Genomic DNA, 25,154 nt, shown 5'->3' with positions numbered 1-25,154 from the left:
CTTTCAGTAATGGACTAACTATAGTTGTTTAGTTGCTTGTGTACCTGTCAGTAATGGATTAACTGTAGCTGTTTAGTTGCTGGTGTAACTATCAGTAATGGATTAACTGTAGCTGTTTAGATGTTGGTATAACTATCAGTAATGGATTAACTGTAGCTGTTTAGATGTTGGTGTAACTATCAGTAATGGATTAACTGTAGCTGTTTAGTTGTTGGTGTAGCTACCAGAAATATCCAAAACTTTCTGTTATCCCTTGCTAAACATTTTCTGATTTATTATAGAAACAACTTGGAAGACTGTTTCTGTTTCCTTTAGTGATAGAAACTATATGTCTTATGAAATGAATTTCAAGCCAGTGTCTTTTGTTGACAATCTTGATCCTGTAATAGAAAAGGAACAATTCAACAGACTGTGTCGTGGAGAACAACTCAGGGTAATAGATATATGTTTTAAGTAAATCTGTATATTAGAAACAGGAACCAGCTTTAAAGGAGCATCGTAAATATGCTGTTTTATTATACCAAATATGAGCATGTTTTTTACTGTAAGTTACATAAGTAGCCTTAATGTAAGAAAAATTAGCATGGATTAGTGTTCATTGTCAATGACTTCATTCACAAGTGTCTTACATTATTCCCATGTAGATGTCTTTATTTATTCATACATGTAGTTGTCTCGTGTTTCTTACCTTATTGATTTATACTTCTCTCTTTACAAGAATTTGTTTAATGTATCTTACTTCATTCATATATACGTGTTCAATGTCTCTTACTTCATTCACATGTAGGTCTCTACTGTTTCTTACTTTATTCGTATACATGTGTGTATTCTTTGTTTACATATACTTTTTAATGTTTCTTACTTCATTGAAATGCACTTGTCTACTTATTCATTTACATTTGTCTACTGTTTTAATTTTATTTATGCATATTTTTCTACTCTCTTTTTTTCAATACACGTGATCAATGTTTCTCATTTTATTCAAATTTAAATGTCTACTGTTTCTTACTTTATTTATATACATGTGTCTACTGCATTCAATGTTTCCTACTTTATTGACATCTGGATATCTTTATTTACCTTTAAGTATCTACTGCCTTTAATTACATCCATCTACTCTGTTTAAAACTGGTACATATTAACTCATACCTAATGTAAATGTGAATTTTTTAGTATTAATAGTGTTCATACTATAAAATAATTAATTTACTCACAATAAAATTAAAATACAGTATTTTTTATTGTAATATATGATGTTTTTGTCACAGCCTTTAAAATGGGATAAGGATCTCAAGTGTTTATTTCAGTGGTCATCATCCGTATCTGCTAATACAACCAATTAAGTTAGAGGAAAAGAGCCACAAACCTTATATTGTTCAACTCCACGATGTCATAAGTGACCAAGAAATTCAAAGACTAAAGAATATTAGTCAAGTTACAGTAAGAATTTAAACATTTTAGCATATGAACTTAAGGATTAATAATCAATATTCTTCGCAAAAGTAGTTATACAAAATGTCACAATTCATTTAGAAAGAATGGGCAAATATACTTTAGCGATAACATTTCTTACACTGTATACTTGACGATTGAACACTGTAATAAAAAAAAAACGTATGTCTGTACATTATAAATCTCCTTCAATATTAAACTTAAGATCTGTACACAATCAATATTTCCTTCAATAGTGAACCTAAGATTTGTGAACAATCAATCTTTCCTTCAATAGTAAACCCAAGGTTTGTGCAATATAAATCTTTTTTCAGTAGTAAACCTGAGATCTGTAAACAATCAATCTTTCCTTCAATAGTAAACCTGAGATCTGTGCACCATCAATCTTTCCTTCAATAGTAAACCTAAGATGTGTACACTATCAGTCATTCCAGCCATTGTAGTTTTGTAATTTCAATACTACCAGTCTTTCCTCCTTGTGTAATATTGTAATCTGAACATTATCATTCGTTCCTTATAGCTTCATAGGTCTTCTCACTATGGTATCAGTGGTGAATTTGAAGCTTCTCTTATGTGAACAAGTGCAAGGTGTGTATTCAAGATACAAGTGAGTATGTCGACAGTGGATGAATATTTAACAACTAGAGGTTTATCACCTCGTTTAATGGTTATTGATTGAATTGTCTATGTATTAGTGTAACAATTTGAAGAGATGGACTTCTTTATTTTGTATAATGAAGGACTAATCCATTGTTGTTGTACTGGGAGGGGATTATCTGTTGTTGTTGTTTTAAGATTAACTTTTTTATTGTTGCTGTATAATGAGAGAAAACTCTACTGTCATTGTACTGTGATATACTACTCATTGTTGTTTGTGATGACTACTGTGATGACTACTTGTTGTGATAGACTACTCCACTGTTGTTGTACTGTGATAGACTACTCCACTGTTGTTGTACTGTGAAAGACTACTCTTGTTGTTGTGTGATAGACTACTCCACTGTTGTTGTACTGTGATAGACTACTACACTGTCATTGTACTGTGATAGACTACTCTACTGTTGTTGTACTGTGATAGACTAATCTACTGTTGTTGTACTGTGATAGACTACTCTTGTTATTGTGTGATAGACTAATACACTGTTGTTGTACTGTGATATACTACTCTTGTTATTGTGTGATAGACTACTCCACTGTTGTTGTACTGTAATAGACTACTCTTGTTATTGTGTGATAGACTGATCTACTGTTGTTGTACTGTGATAGACTACTCTTGTTATTGTGTGATAAACTACTCCACTGTTGTTGTACTGTAATAAACTACTCTACTGTTGTTGTACTGTGATAGACTAATCCACTGTTGTTGTACTGTGATAGACTATCCTTGTTGTTGTTGTGTGATGGATAATATAATGTATTGTAAGGAACTTCTCTCTGTGTTTTGTGTTGTAAAGTAATACTTTAAAAGACCTACTGTTGTTCTAACATGTACATATCTAAAAGTTACGTCTTGTGAGACAGTTTGGTCGCTTGGATGGTAAAGAAAATCATAAATGTTTACTAGATTTGTTGCCACAGTATTTCTCAGCAAAACATATTAATAGTAAAGTAGATGAACAGAGATATTATAAAGACCAAGTAATTAATCAGATAATTAGAGGGAAGTTTCTTTTGGTGATGAAATAAATTTACTATATTTGTTTCACAAGAATATTTTTCTGTACCTTCTAGCTCTTGGTTGACGAAAGAAAATGATCCAATTATTGTAAAATTGGACCATTGAGTTGCAATGATTACAGGGTTGGCTACAAAGTACAGTAAGGAAGAAGCTGAAGCTTACCAGGTGGAATATATCGTTGATTAATAAATGAGATTCAGAATACTGTACATGACCAGATAGGATACACTGTTGATTAATGAACAAGATTAAAAATACTGTAGTTTACCAGGTGGGATACACTATTGAATAATGAACGAAATTAAAAATATTGTAGTTTACCAGGTAGGATACACTGTTGATTAATGAACGAAATTTAAAATACTGTAGTTTACCAGGTAGGATATATTGTTGATTAATGAATGAGATTAAAAATACTGTAGCTAACCAGGTAGGATATATTGTTGATTAATGAACAAGTTTAAAAATACTGTAGTTTACCAGGTAGAATACACTGTTGATTAATAAACGAAATTAAAATTATTGTAGTTTTCCAGGTAGGATATATTGTTGATTAATGAATGAGATTAAAAATACTATAGTTTACTAAGTATGGTACACTTTTCATTAATGAATGAGATTAAAATTACTGTTGTTTACCAGGTAGAATATATTGGTGATTAATGAACGAGTTTTAAAATATTGTAGTTTATCAGGTAGGATACACTATTGATTAATAAATGAAATTAAAAATACTATAGTTTACCAGGTAGGATATGTTGTTGATTAATGAACGAGCTTAAAAATACTGTAGTTTACCAGGTAGGATACACTGTTGATTAATGAACGAGATTAAAAATATTGTAGTTTACCAGGTAGGATATATTGTTGATTAATGAACGAGTTTACAAATATTGTAGTTTACCAGGTAGGATAATCTATATGGTTGATGAATTAACCAGATTAAAAAAAATCATAGCTTATCGGGTATGATATACTTTTGTTTATTTATCGAGGTTTAGAATATTGTACCTTACCTGGTAGGATATATTGTCCATTAAATGACAATTCAGCATAGTATAGGTTACCTGATGCCATATATTTTTGATTAATCAATTAAATTCAGAATACTTTTTCTTATTAGATGGGCTAGCCTGTTGATTAATTAATGACATTCATAATAATATAGCTGGTAAATAGGGTAATATACTGTTTACAATTCATGATATTTAGAATACTGTAGCTCACCCTATTTAGTATTTACTGATGAATTCACGACATTCAGAATATCAGTATAGGATAATATATTATTAATTAATTAAGGAGGTCCAAAATGCTGTAGCTTACCAGGTAAAAAAATAATCAAAATCTTATAACCCGAACGCTTTCGAAAGGTGTACCTTTCTTTTTGAGGGGCACACTGGGAATAAAATTACTGGATACTTTTTGATTACCGTGTTTCTCCGATAATAAGACCTACCCATAAAATAAGACCTAGTGTGATTTTTGGGGATAGTTTTAATATAAGCCCTACCCTTAAAATAAGCCCTAGTTAAGAGTGGCAGGAAGAGGAAAGAAATAAAAAAAATTAATTTATTAATTAGTTTAATAGTTAGTTAATTAGTTTGTTTAAGTATTGATCAAATTGAGTTTCTGAATGTTTTCGTAATTTCTATTTATTTAGACGTCTTATAATTTTTACTTTGTAACTTCATTTTTTTAATATATCAAAATAAGACATCCCCCGAAAATAAGCCCTAGTGTCATATTTTGGAGTGAAAATTAATATAAGCCCTGTCTTATTTTCGGAGAAACACGGTAATTGTCGAGATTCAGAATACTGTAGCTTGGAAATATTTGTTTGTTTTCTGAGTTTTGCGCAAAGCTACATTAGAGCTATCTGCGCTTGTCATTCCTAATTTAGCAGTGTAAAACTCGAGGGAAGGTAGCTAGTCATCATCGCCCACCGCCACATCTTAGGCTACTTTTATCAAAGAAAAGTGGGATTGGCCATTACATTATAATGCTCCCATGGATAAAAGGATAAGAATGCTTGGTATGACAAAGATTCAAACCCACAACCCTCAGATTGCGGTTCGAGCTCCCTAACTGCCTGGCCATGTTGGGCTGTAGGGAATATTTATATGCAAAAACGGCTCGTTTGGGTTGAGAAAATATTTAATTAAGGAATATAAAATTAAAATATATTAAAATATAAAATATTAAAATATTTAATTAATATATATTATATATTCAAACATCTAATGCCGCCCTCTACATTTCGACACACAGTTACACAACCCCTTTCAAACATGTGGTCAGCTTCCGGTCAGTTACCTCTTTCTTTGTGAACCTGACGATGACCGAAGAAGGTCGAAACGTTGTTCGCTCTTCTATGTAAAATATTTTCTCAACCCAAACAAGCCGTTTTTGCATATAAATTTCTCAACAAGTGGGTTTCTCGACATCACTGATTGTAGGGAATATTGTTGATGATTTAATGGAAACCATAACTTACAGTGAATGGTATTTTTTGTTTATTTATGGAGGTTTCGAATAGTGTGCCTAAGTTCGTTGGATAATATATTCGTCATTAATTAACATTATTCAGAAGTTTGTAGCTTATCCTGTAAGGTAATGTTTTTAGTGATAAATTAAAGACATTCACAACTCTGTAACTTACTGGATATGATAATATTCCCTTTGTTAATTAACGAAATTCATAATATTATAGCTTACCATGTAGGTTAATATATTACTGATTAATGAACGAAATTCAGAAAACATTAGTTTACCTGGTAGAATATATCACTGATGAATTGACGACGTTCCAAATACTAGAGGTTAAGACACAACACTGGAACTTACCTGGTAGAATATATTATTGATGTATTAATGAGGCTGATACTGCTGTAGCTAACCAAGTAAATTTTGTTCACTAATTTTGGAGATTCAGAATTGTGTAACTTACCGGGTAAAATATATTTTTCATTAATTAACGAGATGTATAATAGTTACCAGGTAGGATATATAGTTGATTAATTAACGAAATTCAGAATATTATAGGTTAGCAAGAAGGATGCGTTGTTCAATAATTAACAGCTTTTTGTGTACATATGATTCGCTTGTTTTTAATATATTACAATAAAACAAGTAGGTTGAGCGCCGTCTGTTTATTGTTGAAATGTATCGCCAACAATCGCCAGTATAAAGAATGGGGCACCATAAAACTTGACAGTCACTTAAAACCGTGATATGTAACGTTTCTATAGTTAAAATCGTATGACTTTAACACAAGTTTTGTTAATTGTTACTCGTGATAAGTAGCATTTCTTTTATTACCTTTTTATGACCTTGACATGAATTTCGTTAGTTGTTACTCATGACTGTGATTTATTATTTTCTCTGTAAGCACTGGGAAGTTTCCTATGTAATTCAGTGTTTCAGTCATGTTTACTTGCTTTAATTTCATTTTGGGTCAATTTTCTAGTTTAGTTACATGTTTTATTAAACTGTTGACATGTTGTTTCATCCCCGTATAAAAGAGTTTTCTATGTTATTTTTAGGTCGCAAACTATGGGATTGGTGGTCACTACGTATCACATCAGGACCATCTACAAAGTGCTGGAATGAATGCATTCATGGTATGAATATCTTAATTAAGAGATAAGACTTTTCTTCATTCGAAATCTAGTAATAAACTTGGTATAATTTTATGTTTCCCAGATGTTTTGAGTGATGAGATTGTTTATTTATTAAATTTCTTGTAAAGTTACTTCAGGCTAATTTTGAAGTGATAAACTAGTTAACGCAGCCAACCGCAAACTCATAGACTGCTTTGCTGAAACAGTGGTGTTTGATTGTCACTCTTATAATACACTCTCTGCCTCAAAGACCCAGTGTTTTTGGCAAGTAAGAGAGCGCAAACTGTATAATGCACTGTCTGAGACGCCATATACTAGGTCAAGTTTGACCCTAAGAGATTAGTTTATGGAGGTGAGTAATGACCATGCAACTGTACTGGGTCAGAGTTTTCATTAGCCGTGCATGTCTCAACAAAATCAAACTTTGGAAAGTAATAAAACAAATATAAGTAAGATGAGTGAAATTTTTACAAGACAAGTTTGAAGTTTTAAAGATTGTAATTCTGCAGCTATAAGTTGATGTTCGAGAAAAATATTCATAAGAGATGAAAAAGTGATTTGTAGAAATTCAAAATCAGATTAGTTCACACATTTCTCAGAAATAAGTGCATTAGTAAGTCTACAAAACTACACTGCTAAAATACAGGGTTCGATTTCCCGCAATGTACACAGCAGATAGTCCATATTAACTTTGCTTGAAGTCAAACAAACAATTAGAAACTAACTTATTGTATTGCTTGTTACCTAGAAACAATGCTATTAACTTCTGTATAAAACATGATTTGCTGAGAAATATCCAAACATTGTTATTAGATTTGTAGTTTATAATTGCATCTTTTTAATATAAGATGTAGGTTATGGAAGGAAATATATACATATATATTGTTTTACTTCAAAGTTTCAAGGATTTGAATACCGGGCTGGAGATCGGATAGCAACGTGGATGTTTTATGTAAGTTAATAATTTTAAATATTTGTTAATTACTTAACACAAACTACAGAACTAAACCTATCATGGCCTAATTTGATTTAAATATTCCAACTAGTCTTTCTGTCTGTTTATAAAGATATAATGTCTGTTTAAAGTTTAGAGAAACAATAACATTTTGTTGTTGTTTTATCTTAACGTCAAAGCATCTTTCAGGTATGATAGAAATATTTTTGTGAGGGAAAAACAGAAGAATATTTCTTCATATTCTTTCCGTTAAGTAGCCGATGTCTAATATATTTTTAAAATGACTCTTTATTCAGTTATGTTTTTTTTCATTTTGTAGACCTTACAAACGAAATATTTTTATAAATGTTCTATGAAATATTATTTTAAGTAACTATTCCATTTTTAACAAACAAAATACTTTCTTTTCTTAAGAAAGCTAATATTTCGTTTTTAAACATATCAGTGAACTATTCATAAATATCTCGTTAGTTTTTAGGCCTAACAACAACAATATTGCTGTAAAAATCACCATTTGTGGGCTGGAAAGACTAATACATTTTTTTAGTTTTCATTACGAAAACAGTGCGATGAGTTTGTTTTTGAATTTCGCGCGAAGCTACTCGAGGGCCATCTGCGTTAGCCGTTCCTAATTTTGCAGTGTAAAACTAGAGTCATCACCACCCACCGCCAACTCTTGGGCTACTCTTTTATCAACGAATAGTGGGATTGATCGTTAATTTATAACGCTCCCACAGTGAGGGAGATGCGATCCCGAGACCCTCACATTAGGAGTCACTCGCCTTAACCCACCTGGCCATGCCGGGACAGATAAATTACGCTATTAGTAACAGATGTACATTTTAATTTCAGCTATTTGATGTCGAGGCTGGTGGAGCCACTGCTTTTACTTATGCCGGAACTGTGGTGTGGCCAAAGAAGGTATAGTTACATTTATTTTACGTTTATTAATGCCATTCTTGTATTATTATCATAACAAAAACCTTAATATTATGAACAGTTTAAATACAATCGGATGTATGATGAAGTAACCAAACTGAAAAGTTCGGGAAATTCATAGACAAAAATACTTTTAAAAAACACTACCTATACTAACTTTTAAGAAACACTACCTATACTCTTTCCAGGGATCTGTTGCGTTCTGGTGGAATTTAAAAAGAAATGGGGAAGGAGACGAGATGACCCGTCACGGGGCGTGTCCAGTGCTGCACGGATCTAAGTGAGGTAAGTGTTAACTGACCTAATTTTATGTCAGTTTTCGTAACAAAATAGTGATCACATTGAACTAAAGAAATGACTCAAACATGTCAGATGGTTAGCAAGTCTAACTATTGAGACCTATGAAGAGAGAATAAAGTATACCTAATTAATAACCATGGAAAACATGGCCGACTAAACGACAGCACAATTTTAGAATTTCTGATTTCAGACAAACGTTTCTAATTTTCTTCATTTCTTGTACATTAGGAAATACGTTAATCAAAACTTGATTCCAGCTATAAGCGTGTACATCTACAGTGAGGGTGAACAGTACTAGTCAAAACACAGATCATTGTACACTATCGTATAAGTACAAACATGTAACAGATCATTGTACACTGCCAATTGTACTAGTTAAAACGTGTAACAAAGATCATTGCACACTGTCAACTGTAATAGTACAAACGTGTAAAACAAATTATTGTACACTGTCATCTGTACTAGTCAAATATGTAACACAGATCTTTGTACACTGTCAACTGTACTAGTCAAATATGTAACACATCTTTGTACACTGCCAACTGTAATAGTAGAAACATGTAACATGATAACACAGAATAGTTATTTGTTGTCAAATACATAAAACAGTTCTAACAGGTTTTAACAACTCTGGAGTGACATGCATTAAAATATGTGAAAATTATATGAAAAATATGCATGAAACTGTAGATCTAACTGTAATACTATCACAGAGAAATAGTATGCAAATTTTATCTGTAGTACTGTCACAGAGAAATAGTGTGCAATTTTTATATGCAGTACTGTCACAGAGAAATAGTGTGCAATTGTTATCTGTAGTACTGTCATAGAGAAATAGTGTGCAATTTTTATCTGTAGTACTGTCACAGAGAAATAATGTGTAATTTTTATCTGTGGTACTGTCACAGAGAAATAGTGTGCAATTTTTATCTGTAGTACTGTCACAGAGAAATAATGTGCAATTTTTATATGCAGTACTGTCACAGAGAAATAGTGTGCAATTTTTATTTGTAGTACTGTCACAGAGAAATAGTGTGCAATTTTTATTTGTAGTACTGTCACAGAGAAATAGTGTGCAATTTTTATCTGTAGTACTGTCACAGAGAAATAGTGTGCAATTTTTATCTGCAGTACTGTCACAGAGAAATAGTGTGCAATTTTTAGCTGCAGCAACAGAACCATTGTAAAATATAACAGATGTATATTAGCACTCAGTAAAATATTATAGAAAAAAATATAGAGTAGAACACTAGAAATATGATAGAACACAACAAATTCATAGAAGAATGCAATGCAATAATATCATAGTAGAACACAACAGAAATTTTAAAACATAATTGAAAAAAATTGAAACTAGGTCTTGTTATTAGGTAAAAACGTGTTTATTTATTATATATATCGTGTCAAAGCTACACAAGGGTTAGCTGTCACTAGTAATGAAAAAAATCTCTAACAGAATTTACACCTGTGTATACGAAAGATATGCAAGCTAATATTACTAGTCAAATTATTCAATTCAGTTAGAATTGATTGATTGATTGATTTAGTATTTTATGGCACAAAGCAGCGAGGCTATCTGCGCCAGACATTCGGTAAAAATGTAAAAATAAATAAATAAATGTAGTAATAGACATAAATGGAACTGAAGGTAAAACAAAAAAGTATAAAACCAATGTTGACACCTAGTCTACAATGTTAAGATAAAAGGTAGAGTATAAGAAGTTGTAAGGTATTTACTCTAGCAAAAAGGTAATGATCATAACCCGCCAGGAAGATTAACAGGTAAGTTCAAGAACCACCGTCAATCACCTGAAGTTGGCCTTTCCAGTCCTGGTTCTGGGTTATGTGTCATAGCAGCTATTATCAAAATGTAAAAGAAAGTAAAAGTTTTAAAAGACACTCCGCAAAATCGTAATAATGAGTAGCCAAATGTCCAGTAAAAGGATAAAGTCAAGTAAATGGAGTAAAATTTGTAGAAGTAATTGAAGATAAAAGCAAAACGGCAATTAAGACAGAAAATGGCGTAAAACCCAGTGTTGACATCCAGTCAACAAAGTTGTAAAGAACTACCTGTAGCAGAATGGTAATGATCGTAACCCGCCAGGAAGACTAACAGGTAAGTATAAAAACCACCGTCAGTCACCTGAAGTTGGTCTTTCCAGTCCTGGTTCCGGGTTATGAGTCAATATGGCCAGTACTAAAACGGTAATTAGTAAAAGTGTGAAATGATATGCAGTAAAAGTATAATAACAACTCGCCAGGATGACTAACGAGTAGTTCAAACGGATTGTTCAAACAGGAGCGTTAGTCACCTGAAGTTGGCCTTTCCAGTCCTGGTGTCGAGTTATTTAATGTTCTGGCCATTGTCCAATGTCAAATTGAATGACAGAGATTAAAACTGTAAAAAAGGAACCACAATTAAAAAGGTTAATGGCCATTAAAATATTAAAACATTATCAAGGTGGACAGAGTCACCATCACCAATAACTCTGTCCAATGTTACAGATTGACCCTGGGAAAAAATATGTTTAAAATATTGCCGTCGTTGAGAATTGTAACGATGGCAAGAAAGTAAAACGTGGCTGATAGTGATTTGAGTGTTACACAAATTACACATTGGTGCATCAGTTCCAGATAAAAGAAAATGATGAGTTAAAAAACTGTGACCAATGCGTAGCCTAGTGAGAACAACTTCCTCCTTCCAAACTTTACGGAAGCTAGATGGCCAAAGTCCAATTTTGGGTTTGATTTGAAAAGTTTGTTGTCACGTTGCTCATTCCAAGTGGACTGCCAGCTGGCACGGAGCCGAGCCTTGAAGACAACACCATAGTCCATGTACGGAATAGGCATAGGAGTGATGGTGCTGAAGCAGACATATTTAGCTGCCATGTCTGCAAGCTCGTTCCCGCGAATACCAACATGGCCTGGTATCCAGAAAACTGGATTGAAGTAGCTGCTAATGAGAAACGGGCCAGTCGGTTACGAATATCAGCGAGAATAGGATGTGAGCTAACGTGTAGCGATTCCAAGGCAAGTATAGAACTAAGCGAATCAGTATAAATAGTGCAGTTGGAGTACTGCTCAGCTGCAATATGATCCAGGGCAAGAGATATGGCATACAGTTCAGCAGTGAACACAGAAGCTGTAGAAGGGATTCTGCGTGCAACTACTGACCCATAGCAAACCATAGCAGAGCCCACTGAATTACCTGATTTGGAACCATCTGTATAAATAGGAACTGAATGATTGTTTGAAAGATATTCATTGAATAAAAGACGGTACTTCCAATCTGGAGTATCTGCCTTTTTAGGTGACTGAAAGAAAGGTCACATTTGGGGCTGTAATAAGCCATGGTGGGATGGGCCGACCTGTGGAACATGCAATGTTATCCAAGGACAGACCCAATTCATCCAATTGCTTCCGGATGCAAAGGCCAAACGGAGCAATGACAGATCGTCTGTTCTGAAAAAGTACTGCCCACCGAGGAAGGAAAACACATTTCCAGGTGGGATGCTTTGGTAAGGAATGAAGTTTCGAAGTATATTGTAAAGATAGTTGCAAACGGCGAAGGTGTAGAGAAGGTTCATGAGATTCAATGTATATACTTTGAACTGGAGAGGTACGGAAAGCCCCAGTGCAGAGTCGAAGTCCTTGGTGATGAACGGGGTCCAGCATCTTTAAGGCCGAGGGTCTGGCAGAGCCATAGACCATTGATCCATAATCGAGTTTCGATCTAATAAGAGCACGATATACCTTTAACATTGAACAGTGATCTGCCCCCCAACTGGTAGAAGAGAGAACACGGAGGATGTTCAGTGCTCTTGTGCATTTGACCCGAAGCTGCTTTAAGTGTGGTATAAAGGTCAGTTTACGATCAAAGATAAGCCCCAAGAACTTAGTCTCCGGGACAACTGGCAGCAAAACTCCACCGATATGAAGTTCAGGATCAGGGTGAATACCCCGTCGACGGCAAAAGTGCATGCATACAGTTTTGGAGAGAGAGAAATTAAAGCCGTTCGCCATAGTCCACTTCCGTACACAATTGAGGGCGGTTTGTAGTTGCCGCTCAATATATCTCATGTTTGACGACTGACATGAGATGTGAAAGTCATCGACATACAGCCCATTCGCAACAGTGAGAGGGAGTTGTTCAGTGATGGCATTTATCTTTATACTGAAGAGTGTAACACTCAATACACGGCCTTGAGGGACTCCAAGTTCCTGTACAAAGGAACGGGAAAGTGTCGAACCCACACGAACTTGGAATCTCCTGTCCATTAAAAATTTTTTAATAAACATGGGTAAATGGCCACGTAACCCATATGTATGGAGGTCTCGCAAAACGCCATACTTCCATGTTGTGTCGTAAGCCTTCTCTATGTCAAAGAATATTGATACAAGATGTTGGCGGTTGAGAAAGGCTTCTCTGATAGATGTTTCAAGACGAATTAGGTGGTCTGTGGTGGAGTGCTGTCGACGGAACCCACACTGGGTGGGCGAGAGGAGGTTGTTTGATTCAAGGAACCAAACAAGACGAGCATTAACCATCCTTTCTAATGTCTTACAGAGACAGCTCGTCAAAGCAATTGGACGGTAGTTTGAAGGAATCTTGGGATCTTTCCCTGGCTTAGAGAAAGGTAAAATAATAGCCTGGCGCCAAGCATCAGGAAAAACATTCTCCTGCCAGATCCGGTTGAAAACAATCAGAAGGACATCAAGAGAAGCAGGAGATAGATGGTGCAGCATGTCATAATGAATATCATCAGGTCCAACAGACGTACTGGCAGACCGATGAAGGGCCATTTTTAGTTCCACCAGGGTAAAGGGACGATTATAGTCAAAGAAACAGTCAGTTCGAAAGGAAAGAGGTGATCGCTCCGCCCGAGTCTTGATGGCCAGGAAGGTGGAGGAACAAGCAGAAGTGCTAGATACCCGGCAAAAGCTTTCACCTAGAGTGTTAGCGATGTTCCGAACATCAGTCACCTCCTGACCATCAGAGAGTAAGATCGAGAGGGGGATAGAATTGTAGTGTCCATTAACCTTTCGAATCCTGTCCCATATGATCTTGGAACTGGTGGTAGAAGATATACTGGTTGTGAACTTAATCCAAGATTCCTTCTGGCTGTGACGTCTTACCCACCTAGCATGTGCACGGGCCCGTTGGAAAGCAACCCGGTTTGAAAGTGTGGGATATCTACAAAAAGTATCCCAGGCCCGCTTTTGAGCCTTCCGTGCTAAGTGGCAAGCAGGATTCCACCACGGACGAGGATATCATGGAAAACGTATCGAGGTTTTAGGAATACACTGAGCAGCTGCATGTGTAATACAGTCAGTTACCGCTGCTACACCGTCGTCTATTGATGGCTGATTTACGATGGCAGGATCAAGTTCTGAGAGAGCAGTGAAAGTGGACCAGTCTGCCTGATCCAGCTTCCACCGGGGCACGCGGGTAGGGTGGCATCGACCACGGCCAGTCTCTCTTATAAGGATTGGAAAATGATCACTGCCTAGTGGATTACTGTCAACCCTCCATGAAAAATGGGAGAATAATGAAGGGGAGCAAACTGAGAGATCAATAGCGGTAAAGGACTGACTAGGTGCATGAAAGTAAGTGGAAGAACCAGTATTGAAAAGAGAAAGATTGTGATCAGAGAGCATACACTCTACAGATCGGCCCCTCCCATCAATAATAGCACTTCCCCAGAGGGGATGATGTCCATTAAAATCCCCTAGGATTAGAAACGGAGATGGCAATTGTTCAACGAGAGCATCCAGATCTGATTGATCATATGTCTTTCCAGGGGACAGGTACAGAGAACAAACAGTGATGGTATGACCCAAGGAAACACGGATGGCTACAGCCTCCAAGGGTGTGTTGAGTGACAAAGACAGGGTGGGCACGTGTTGATCAACCAACAGTGCCACCCCTCCATGTACTCGACCATCACACAACCTGTCATTTCTGTACAGAGAAAACTGCCGAATGGAAACAGTATCAGTAGTTTTGAGAAATGTTTCTTGTAAAGAAAGACAAACAGGATGGTAGGAAGCAATCAGCGTTTTGATATCATCCAGATTAGAACGTAAACCTCGACAGTTCCATTGTATCAAGGTGGCCATTTTTAAGAACGGGTAGGTGAAGTGGCTGGAGAACCCTTCGGTTTACGACCACGTCTTTTTTCTTTACTGTCTTTAGTCGGAGGAGGTCTATCAACCTCCATGGATCCTGCTCTGTGTCGGGTGGGCAGGTTTTTGTTATTGGAAGGGGAATCTAGTGACTGAGAACGCGAACGAATAATTGTTTTGTCTCTTGTGGTGGGAGAAAAAGATATATCAGACGAAATGCCTGTATTTGAAACTGAAGGACGTGGATCTTGAGGTGTGTTGGAAGGTATGGGAGGGACAGAGATAGGTGTGGTAGTTGATTCATCAACCTTTTAACCACGGAGGTCAAAAGGCTTTTCATTTGTTTTGAAAACGATTCTTTTGGAGGCACAGAGATCTGTCTGCACTCCCACTGTAGTTGTGGAATGAAGTGCAGCAGCATATGTCCGAGATGGAGTTGTGGACAGCAATTTCCGAGCCTCAGGATAACTAATGTTATGTGTCGTTTTCAGACGCTGCACCTCTTTTTCCTCCAACCATTTTGGGCAAGAATGAAAGTATGAGGGGTGAGAACCATTGCAGTTTACGCAATGTGGGTTCATGTCACAGTCATAGGCATCGTGGTCCTTGCCTCCACAACGAGCACATGTCAGGAAACCACGACAAGATGTCTTTGAGTGGCCGAATCTCTGACATTGGAAACATCGAAGAGGGTTTGGTATGTATGGCCGAACCCTGCAAATGAGATAACCTGCCTTGATGGTGGCAGGTGCACGTGGTGAAGTAAATGTTAAAACGAGGGTATTTGTTGGCAGTGTAATTCCATCTTTGCGAGTGGAGATGCGCCTCACTGCAGAAACTCCTTGAGTGGAGAGACCAGCGAGAATCTCTGACTCGGGAACGTTCTTCAAATCCCTTTCAACAATAACTCCTCGTGAAGAATTCAAGGTAGCATGGGGTGTAACCTCAATAGGTATATCCCCAATTGCCTTTGATTTCAACACGAGTTCTCTGTGTTGGGATGTGGATGTTTCAACTAATATGTCACCAGATCGAAGTTTCTTTACTGATTTTGGAGAGCCAGCAAGTCCCTCTAGTCCCTTTTGAATAAAAAAAGGGGACATTTGCCCTAAAGGTTTTTCCGAAAGAGAATGTAATATAAGAAAATGAGGTACGTGTGTTACTGATGTTGAAGATTGCTGTTCTGAGTATTCAAGACGTGGTCGCTTACCCATTGACTGTTTTTTTACAATTTTATTTAAATTTTTTGAGGATCCATAGGAAAAGGAAAAATTTCGATACCCACTGACCCCACCCACCATGGAGCCCTACAAGGGGACGCACTACAAAGTCACGCAAGGACAATGCAGCAACGCCAGGGTTTCGTGAGCACTATACCCAAACACCAGCATCAGGCACAATGTCCACAACACCCGTTGAGAACTTCCAACACTGGTACTTGGTTGACTCTAGCCCAAGTGGACCAGCCGATTGACCCAAGGGGGCCACCCAAAGGCCGCCCGTCTACAGGAATTCGAGGCCAAAGTGGTGTGTTAGGGTTGGACCCCTCAACCACCAGGATCCTCTCCTCCCCTTCACGGGTCGCCACGCACGGCAAACACGTGGGTGGATGTTTAGATCCCAGAGAAGGTAACCAGATAGAACAGAACCTTCCCTGGGAGGTCCCCTTACCACGTACAGGAATCCACTTCAGTTAGAAATAGAACATCATAAAATAACTAATAGAGCCACGAACACATTGTTAAAAATATTTTTTGTTGTCTTTCAAAAGTAAATGCACAATAAATAATATTTCTCCGAGATTACAAACAACAATGATCATCTAACATACGTACAATTTATTAGTGAAGACCAAAACCCTAATTAAATATACATCAATCCTCTTTACCATTCTTCATTTTCCTGTCAAACTGTTCTCAGGTCAAGACAAACCCAAGCCAAATGTACATTATTTTAGGTTTCAAACTGTTTTCAAGTCGAGACAAACCCAAGCCAAATGTACATTATTGTAGGTTTCAAACTGTTCTCAGGTCAAGACAAACCCAAGCCAAATGTACATTATTTTAGGTTTGAATACTCAAAATATTAAACTGGAGACACCAAGAAACCTTTTCATATCCATATGTCTAAACACACAAAAAATATCAGAACTTAAAATACAGGTATATCAACAGTAGCTAAGCATGCTGGGAAAAATAAGCACATCCTCAACTATAAAAATGTAACATGAATAGAAGGAAATTTGAACCAGTCACGATACACGTCCCCTCAGATGAGTCTGTTTTGAATTTCGTGCACAGCTTCAAAAGAGAGGTATCTGAACTATCCGTCCTTCATTTAGCAGTGAAACACTAGTGGGAAGGCAGCTGATCATCACCATCCACCACCAAACTCTTGGGTTACTCTTTTAACAATTAATAGTTGGATGGATCGTTACAATATAAAGCTCCCTTTACTGAAAGGGGCAAATTTGTTAGGTGGGATGGCTCCATAACCATCTGGCCATGCTGGCCATCCATTTAGAATTGATTCACTTGACATCTTGGCCATTACGTTATTCACAAAAATAAAGAACTCTTCAAAATATAATTCATACATACTTTTTTTAGATAATACTTTTGTGAAAATAATATAAATAGTGTACAGTAAGTAGTAAAAGTCATATCGATTAAGAAGTAACAATAATCTATTCACTGAACAATAAAGAAATCTTAACATACTAGATATTGTATCCGTCCTGAAGAGTAATGAAAAGTTGCTTCTCTTTATGTAATTATAAAAAATGCTATTAAAAACTACAAAACAAAGTATGAAAGCACAAGTTTGCATGTATCTCTGCATGGATCCAATGAACCTCCATACCAAATTTCAAGATCCATCAACACCTTGTGAAGTTGTTACTTGAACATACAACAGACAGTACTATTATATATATATAGGTTTAGTGAACAATGAAAAATAGAAAAATATATTTAGTGAAAAATGAAGAAATAATAATATTTATTCAACAATAAAAAGGTAGCAACAATATATTTATTACAAAATAAATAAATAAGAATAGTATTTTTAATTAAAAATAAAGAAATAGCAACCAACTAGATAGCAATCTGTGACCTTTAAAATTAGTTCTACAGTAATAGTAGTTCAATTAGGCTTACAGTAATCTCATTTTGCCTGGTGAAAATTCCTGTAGTAGAATTGAAAGCGACAAAACGTATAAAGTCTCAAAATTGTGTAAAAAAATGTGTGTATGTTTTATTTTGTTTAACCTGAAAATTATGAGTTAATAACACAGAAAGTACTGACTGTTTACATCGTTATAGTATCGAGGAAACGATAAAGAGCACGTTTTACACTTAAGTTATAATTTTCGAACAGTGAACATTTTGTGTTTATTAATCCAACTCTTAGAGTTAACTATCTAATTGAAAATGAGTTCTTTCCGTTTTTGACCAAATTTTGGTGAATGTTCGTTGCATATTACAAAATAATTAATATTTTCAGTGATAAGATATCTGGAAGCCATGTTTATCGTACTCAGTTGCAAGAACGAGGTTTGAAGGTGTGATATTTCTTTTATATACAAACTTTGTGGCTGTAATTGTGATGTAGTTCTTGTTTAAGTCAAAGTGGTCATGAAAGAGATAGTCGAGAAACGAAAGTAATTAAAGAAGAAGAAAAATAGAGAGAACAGTAAGAATGACATACTTTCTCGTTTTAACGATTTTTTACCACCTTTGTCAATCAGTCATTAAGAGACTAGCAACTTGACGTAAAAATGTAACTTAGGACGGCTGGTATGGGTTTTAATACTTCTACTAATAAAGCAGAGAACAAGGTTCGACCTAAGTAAAATTGTTAATATCTATACCATCCGTCCTGAGTAAAAACTACAACTTGGTTTTCGCTGCTGGACCTTTTCTATACATGGACAATGGTCCTGTATTCAAGGCTCGGCTCCGTGCCAGTTGGCAGTCGACTTGGAGTGAGCAACGTGAAGACAAGCTTTACAAATAAAACCCTCAATTGGACTTTGACCGTCTTGCTTCCGTAAGGATTGGTTTATTTTAGTTTTGAATTTCACGCAAAGCCATTCCTAATTTAGCAGTGTAAGACTAGAGAGAAGGCACCGCCAACTCTTGGGCGACTCTATTACCAATGAATAGTGGGATTGGCCTTAACATTATAATACCTCCACGGCTGAAAGGGCGAAAATGTTTGGTCCGACGGTGATTTGAACCCACGGCTCTCGGATTACGAGTCGAGTGCTTTAACTATCTGGCCATGCCGGGCCTTGTAAGGATCGGAAAGAGGAAGTTGTTCTAACTATACGACGCATTTGTCACAATTTTTTAACTCATCGTTTTCTTTTATCTGGGACTGATGCACCAATGTGTTGTCTGTATAACACTCAGGTTAAAATAAGCCACATTTTACTGTCTTCCCGTTGTTAGGACTCTCAACGACGGCACCATTTTAAACATGTTTTGTCTAAAGGTTAAATCCATAACTTTAAACAGTGTTATAAGCGAAGTTGATACTGTTCACCTCAGAAATGGTTTTAGTTTTTAAAGGCCGTTTTTAATGTTTCGTTAATTTTATAGACTTTGTTCTGTAAAAGTCAGTTGTTTTATTTGATATTTTTTAGTGAGCAACAAGTGGTTCAGGGTGAACAGCCAGATGTTCCGGAAACTGTGCAGTTTAGAGAGAAACGAATATTTCGCAGGTTTATAATTTCGCCAACGATACATTTACCACGTTTTCGAACAATGGAAGTTAAAAGCAGGGTTTTACTATACAACAATTTTATTAAAGAAAACCTGATATGTTACATTCGACAGGTTTAATCTGAAATATACTTTTTATTGAGTTGTTAAATTTTCCCATACGTTTTGATAAACAACTTAATTATCAGATAAAATATACTTGAAAGCTCAAAAAGAAAGATTTTTGGTGTTTTTACTATAAAAATACAGCCAATACTAGAAAATGAGTTAAATCTCTGTTCAGAATAAAATGTAAATTAAGAAAAAATTAGTTAAAATATGTGACACAAATTCAATTGTTCGCTTGCAGTTGATTTGTCGGGAATTTTGAATACGAAGTTTCATATGATTTTGATAAGATAAAAATTTGTTGAATATCTGATTTTGTACGAACACTAACACCGACAGTCTACTTGGTTTATGTAAACATAAGAGAAATTAAACGTGTTTTAACAGTTTGTGAGTATACACATTTATGTTGAAAATAGTTGTAAGTTTGTAATCACTATGAGGAAATAAATTTGTAGTTCTAAAATGAGTTACATTCTATCTATACATAGAAGATATAAAATTGCAAATTTTGACTTGATCTGAGTGTGATCCGAATGAATGCATTTATGAATTACCTGATTAATATTTTTTTCTGAACATAATACAGCGCTCACAGTTCACTAGGGTAATGTTGAAATAAACCATGTAATATGTCTTTCAATTTTTGTAAAATATTAATCGTAAAAAACAAAAAACTTAAAAAGAATTTTGTTGTGCTTCTTCAGGTGCCTTAACACAAACTATAACACTGTGCATTCCACCTTAATACAAACTATAACACTGTGTATTCCACCTTAACACAAACTATAACTGACAGTGCAGTTTCACACAGTCTAGCGGGATGGGCGATACAGACTACCAGTCCTTGAAAAGTTTGTCAACCCATGTCAGTCTCTGCTACGTTTATTTACCGATCACACTGGCGTATTGTGTAACGTAGCAAATACTGGAATTACTCATAAAAGTTACGTGTAAACCTTATAAGTTAGTGAAACATAAGAAATCGATAGGTTTTCAAACGTTTACACAAATCGGACTTCTACAGTTTATTTTAATGTAATTTTATCACTACTTATGAGCCTAAAATGCTTAAGTTTTAGTAGTAAATGTGATATACAGCTCACTTCTTTGTTCAGTAGAACCGTTTACAAGTCTATTAGGTGTGGTTGACACAAGAAATTATAGATAAAGAATATGCATGTCAGGTTTTGTTTGTTTGTTTTTAAATTTCGCACAAAGCTACTCGAGGGCTATCTGCGCTAGCCGTCCCTAATTTAGCAGTGTAAGACTACAGAGAAGGCAGCTAGTCATCACCACCCACCGCCAGCTCTTGGGCTACTCTTTTACCAACTAATAGTGGGATTGACCGTAACATTATAACGGCCCCACGGCTGAAAGGGCGAGCATGTTTGGCGCGACGGGGACGCGAACCCGCGACCCTCAGATTACGAGTCGCACGCCTTAACACGCTTGGTCATGCATGTCAGGAAGTACGAAAGCAGCCATTAGGTGCCACAACAAAACTGTCAAGGAAAGGACTTTATAACTTGGTGATTGGGTGTAGTAGTTATATATGCATGACGTACGGAAACCATTTAGCTCTGAATGGACTGGTTTCCTGCTGTTACTTAAAGAAATTAACACAATGATTTGAGATTTAGCGTTCATAGGAAGTGAGCTGGAGCACACTGTACACGGATGATCCTTTGTGCTCTGGCTTAACCAGGGGTCAGAAGTCAAACCTGGACCGTCTGAGGAAAACGAAAACATAATGAAGCTCATAAACGCAGCTGATGAAGAAACGAAAGATGGAAGTGGCCAATGAGGAAGCGCGTGGGGAATCACAAGTGGCCAATCAGGTCACTACCGACAATGTTGTTACTGTTAAGATTGATATTCAATTGTAAAACAGAATGGTAGAGGATAAGGTCAACGAACTTGATCCTTCGGGGTCTTTAGACCTAAATCGCAATAAAACAAGAGAGAGAGAATGGTCATTTGGTCCTCAACAACTGAAAATATGTAGCTAATTTTGGCAGTAGTTTTTTTATTTTGACTGTTTGACAGATTGTTTTAGAGAAATGCACATTAAGTTACCTGCTGTGCCAGGTTTTGGAATCGAATACTATATTTTAGCGTTATAAATCTTTAAACCTACCTCCTCCAACCGAGAGAATGTCTATTTTGTAAAACCGTAAAATTATGTTGAAATTATTCGTGACGACAAGAAATCAACTTGAAGTAAATATGTATTCTAAAGACGGCTGGTATGGGTATTAAAACTTTTAATTGGAATAAAGTAGAGAACAACATTTCAGGTTCACAAAAAAGCCTAAGAAAGTCGAAAGGTTGTTCTTTATTTTCACATCCATACCAGCCGTCTTCAGGATACATTTTTATGTTGAAATTAACCGCACACAGTTGGCATCATTTTACCATAACTATTGATGAATATATTTTCGAGCTAAGTAGCTGTTGGTGATCTGTCAAAAGTTGCTAATGCAACGCCTTATGCCATGAAAATATACGTTTGAGATAATTTATCTGTGAGATCTTCTTTGTATACCTTACTCTTTACATGAATATCATTCAATACAAAATGAATGTTTTGTGTTTTTTTTTCTTAGAACAAATCCAAATCGGGCTCTCTACTGGTCCTGCCGCGGGGAATCGAACCCCTGATTTTGGCGGTATAAATCCGTGGGCTTACCGCTGTACTAGCCGGAGGCACAAAATGAACGTCTCTGTGAAAATACAATGATATAATCAGAATATTAAGGTCGTGACATAGAAAGATATCTTTGGTTATTACTGGCATTAATCGAAGAAATAACACGATTAATGATGTGTTAAGAATGAGACAGCATTTAATTAGGCTATCTTCACTTTTAAAATACAATAAAAATTGTTTTATCCAAAAATTTTACTGTATAAAGTACTGTGAAACTGAGAAGATCCTTATGCACTCTACATATTTCTATATCTTTATACTTCATTATACTGAAATATTTTATTTTTATAAAGTAAAGTTTTTAATTGAAACAGTTTTATAATATTTTGAGAATGTGGACAGTCTAATTTAAATTTATTATATAAACGTTGGCTTTATTTCTTTAATACATCTCTGTGGTTGATTTGGTGTTTTATGGCGCAAAGCAACTAGGCCATCTGCCCCAGATCTCTCTGAAATCATACATCACTTGAATGTCGTTTCATTAGAACAGTTTACACTGAAATATTCACAGAATGAAAAAAAATAACTTAAAATCTCATCCAACACTTTGAGAAACAGTCTGGTTTGAGGATAACACGTTTCGTCTGATAATCCTTTCAGTCACGTTGAACGTGAGATGTGAAAGTTAAGATGTAACACTAAATAAAACAAATTTAAGTATTGTGCACCCAATGCTTTATTTATGCCAAATAGTTTTGATTGTGCAGATTTAAGTTTCTAAAGAATACGGTTTTCAGAATATATTCTTAGCCTTTATTAGCAACAGCCAAGATATAATACTGTGACGATGGACGTGAAATATAACGCCTTCATGTGAAATGTAGCGTGCAGCTGAATGAAGCCACAGGAAGATAACACGTAGGTGATAATAACGTTCCACGTTAAAAAAATAAAATAAAATAAAATCAGCAATAATTTAATCACGTGCTCATATTGTTGTCTACGAACAGGAAATTATTGTAAACTATCTTTATCATACTTCTGGAATTGACTGTTAACCAATATCACTTGTCTTTAATAGTAATTATCTAATTAGTTTGAAGGGTTTAAGAATCATCTCTAGCTATTGTTTGAAGACGGCTTGAATGGGTAAGTAAGAAAACTTTGTTACAAACTTAACATAATAAACGTAAAATGTTTCGATAAAGTTCTGTAGTGATCAAGTACGTGTACAACAAACAGGTTACAAACTGTATATATATATATATATGTATATTTCAGAGTCTGTGTAAACTACTTGTACCTACTGATGACAAAACATTCTCCATACATCACAGATTTGTTGCTACGTTACACTTGCAACAGCGTTTTCTTACTTATCCATCTGAGCCTTCTTCATATGTCACCACCTCAAAGAGAATTCATCGTTATCACGTTTAATGTTTTTTTTGTTATTGGGAAAATTACTGATTGAAACAATATCTCATTGAATAAAATTATTTATATTTTAAATATGTCCATGTTATTTTTGTTCATTATTTTCAATTATTTAAAAAACAATGTCCAAATTTGAGGATACAGTAAAACAAAACAGATCTTTCTTTAAATCACTTCTGGATTTTGATGTCTGTTGTTTTTTTTGTTTTTTTTAACTTTTCAAAAAGCTTCGTCTTCACTGAATTGTACATTTTATTTTTAGTCCTCAGAAGACTCGGATCAGTAATTTGTGTAAACGAATTTACGTGTAGTCAGGAGTTTCTGTAAATTTTATGTTTATTTGTTGTTCTTAAGCATAAAGCTACAACAATACCTTTGTTTTGCCCACCACAGGTATCAAAACCAGATTTCTAGCGTCATATAAAACATAATTACTTCTTTCTTCAAATAAATGACATTTCCTAAATTGAGCGTTAATTACTGTTCTTGGAGTTGTCACTACGAGTGTGTTCAACAGATAAACTGTAGCGGTTTGTATTCAATTATTTAGTTTGGGACACAAGAATATTTGTGAACAGCTTGTTTATATTTTAAAATACATAATTAATACAATGCTGTATACCATATATTACCGACATCAGCGAAAAATAACCAACATTTGGAGAAAAAAATTATAACAAAACACAACATTCCGGTAAACACTAAATTTATTGAAATACCAGGTACAAAACTAAAGTCCATAGTATGTAAAAACTACACTGACAAACACAACATAATTTATAAAATACAATGCAATAACTGCCACGACATCTATATTTGAGAAACAAGCAGAAAAATGGAAAATAGATTCAAAGAACACAAAACTCCTTCACACGTGATTTTGAACACTGTAAACCAAATAAACACAAAATAACCATAGAAAACATCCAGATATCAAGTTGGGATACAAATATAAACAAACGCAAAATCCAAGAAGCCTACTTACACAACAACTAAAACTAAGCCAATGTAAAGGAACCTACATAACCTACAACGTCCTCTACAATCCAGTACCAGTTTCCGTTTATACTCTCGTCCCTATGACGTGTCTGTCAACGGATACTTCAAATTTTGTTATTCTTGAATAAGGAAGGTCAAAACGTTGTTCTCTCCT

At 35.3% G+C, this 25,154-nt stretch overlaps 1 protein-coding gene across 5 annotated transcripts; it reads left to right on the top strand.

Moving 5' to 3' along the window:
* The first annotated feature begins 210 nt into the window (after positions 1–210).
* On the top strand, positions 211–24,864 carry LOC143242993 (prolyl 4-hydroxylase subunit alpha-1-like). 5 transcript variants are annotated; one of them, XM_076486602.1, is made up of 9 exons: positions 211–433; positions 1,308–1,440; positions 1,973–2,040; positions 3,184–3,295; positions 6,676–6,753; positions 7,652–7,705; positions 8,561–8,629; positions 8,836–8,932; positions 19,722–20,464. In XM_076486602.1, exons 4-8 carry the CDS (start codon positions 3,242–3,244, stop codon positions 8,929–8,931), a joined length of 351 nt encoding a protein of 116 aa, XP_076342717.1. In that variant the 5' UTR covers positions 211–433; positions 1,308–1,440; positions 1,973–2,040; positions 3,184–3,241; the 3' UTR covers position 8,932; positions 19,722–20,464. The 5 variants fall into 5 exon arrangements, 3 of the variants coding, with proteins under 3 accessions (XP_076342717.1, XP_076342718.1, XP_076342716.1); XR_013023550.1 differs by lacking the exons at positions 211–433; positions 19,722–20,464 and adding exons at positions 22,518–23,482; positions 23,846–24,864 and having other exon boundaries at positions 1,165–1,440; XR_013023549.1 differs by lacking the exons at positions 211–433; positions 19,722–20,464 and adding exons at positions 22,518–23,486; positions 23,846–24,864 and having other exon boundaries at positions 1,165–1,440.
* Positions 24,865–25,154: the final 290 nt, after the last annotated feature.

This window comes from Tachypleus tridentatus, unplaced genomic scaffold (assembly GCF_004210375.1).
Source record: "Tachypleus tridentatus isolate NWPU-2018 unplaced genomic scaffold, ASM421037v1 Hic_cluster_2, whole genome shotgun sequence".
Lineage (NCBI taxonomy): Eukaryota > Metazoa > Arthropoda > Merostomata > Xiphosura > Limulidae > Tachypleus > Tachypleus tridentatus.
Note: the sequence above shows the minus strand (reverse complement) of the source record. Positions and strands in the feature narration are given on the sequence as shown.

What these genes read in the sequence shown, in the direction of transcription:
- LOC143242993 (XM_076486603.1), top strand. Translation starts at nt 3,242, where the DNA reads ATGATTACAGGGTTGGCTACAAAGTACAGTAAGGAAGAAGCTGAAGCT. An exon ending in CTGGAATGAATGCATTCATG is followed by an intron (nt 6,754 to 7,651) that starts GTATGAATATCT and finishes TTTACTTCAAAG; the next exon opens with TTTCAAGGATTTGAATACCG. An exon ending in TAGCAACGTGGATGTTTTAT is followed by an intron (nt 7,706 to 8,560) that starts GTAAGTTAATAA and finishes TTTTAATTTCAG; the next exon opens with CTATTTGATGTCGAGGCTGG.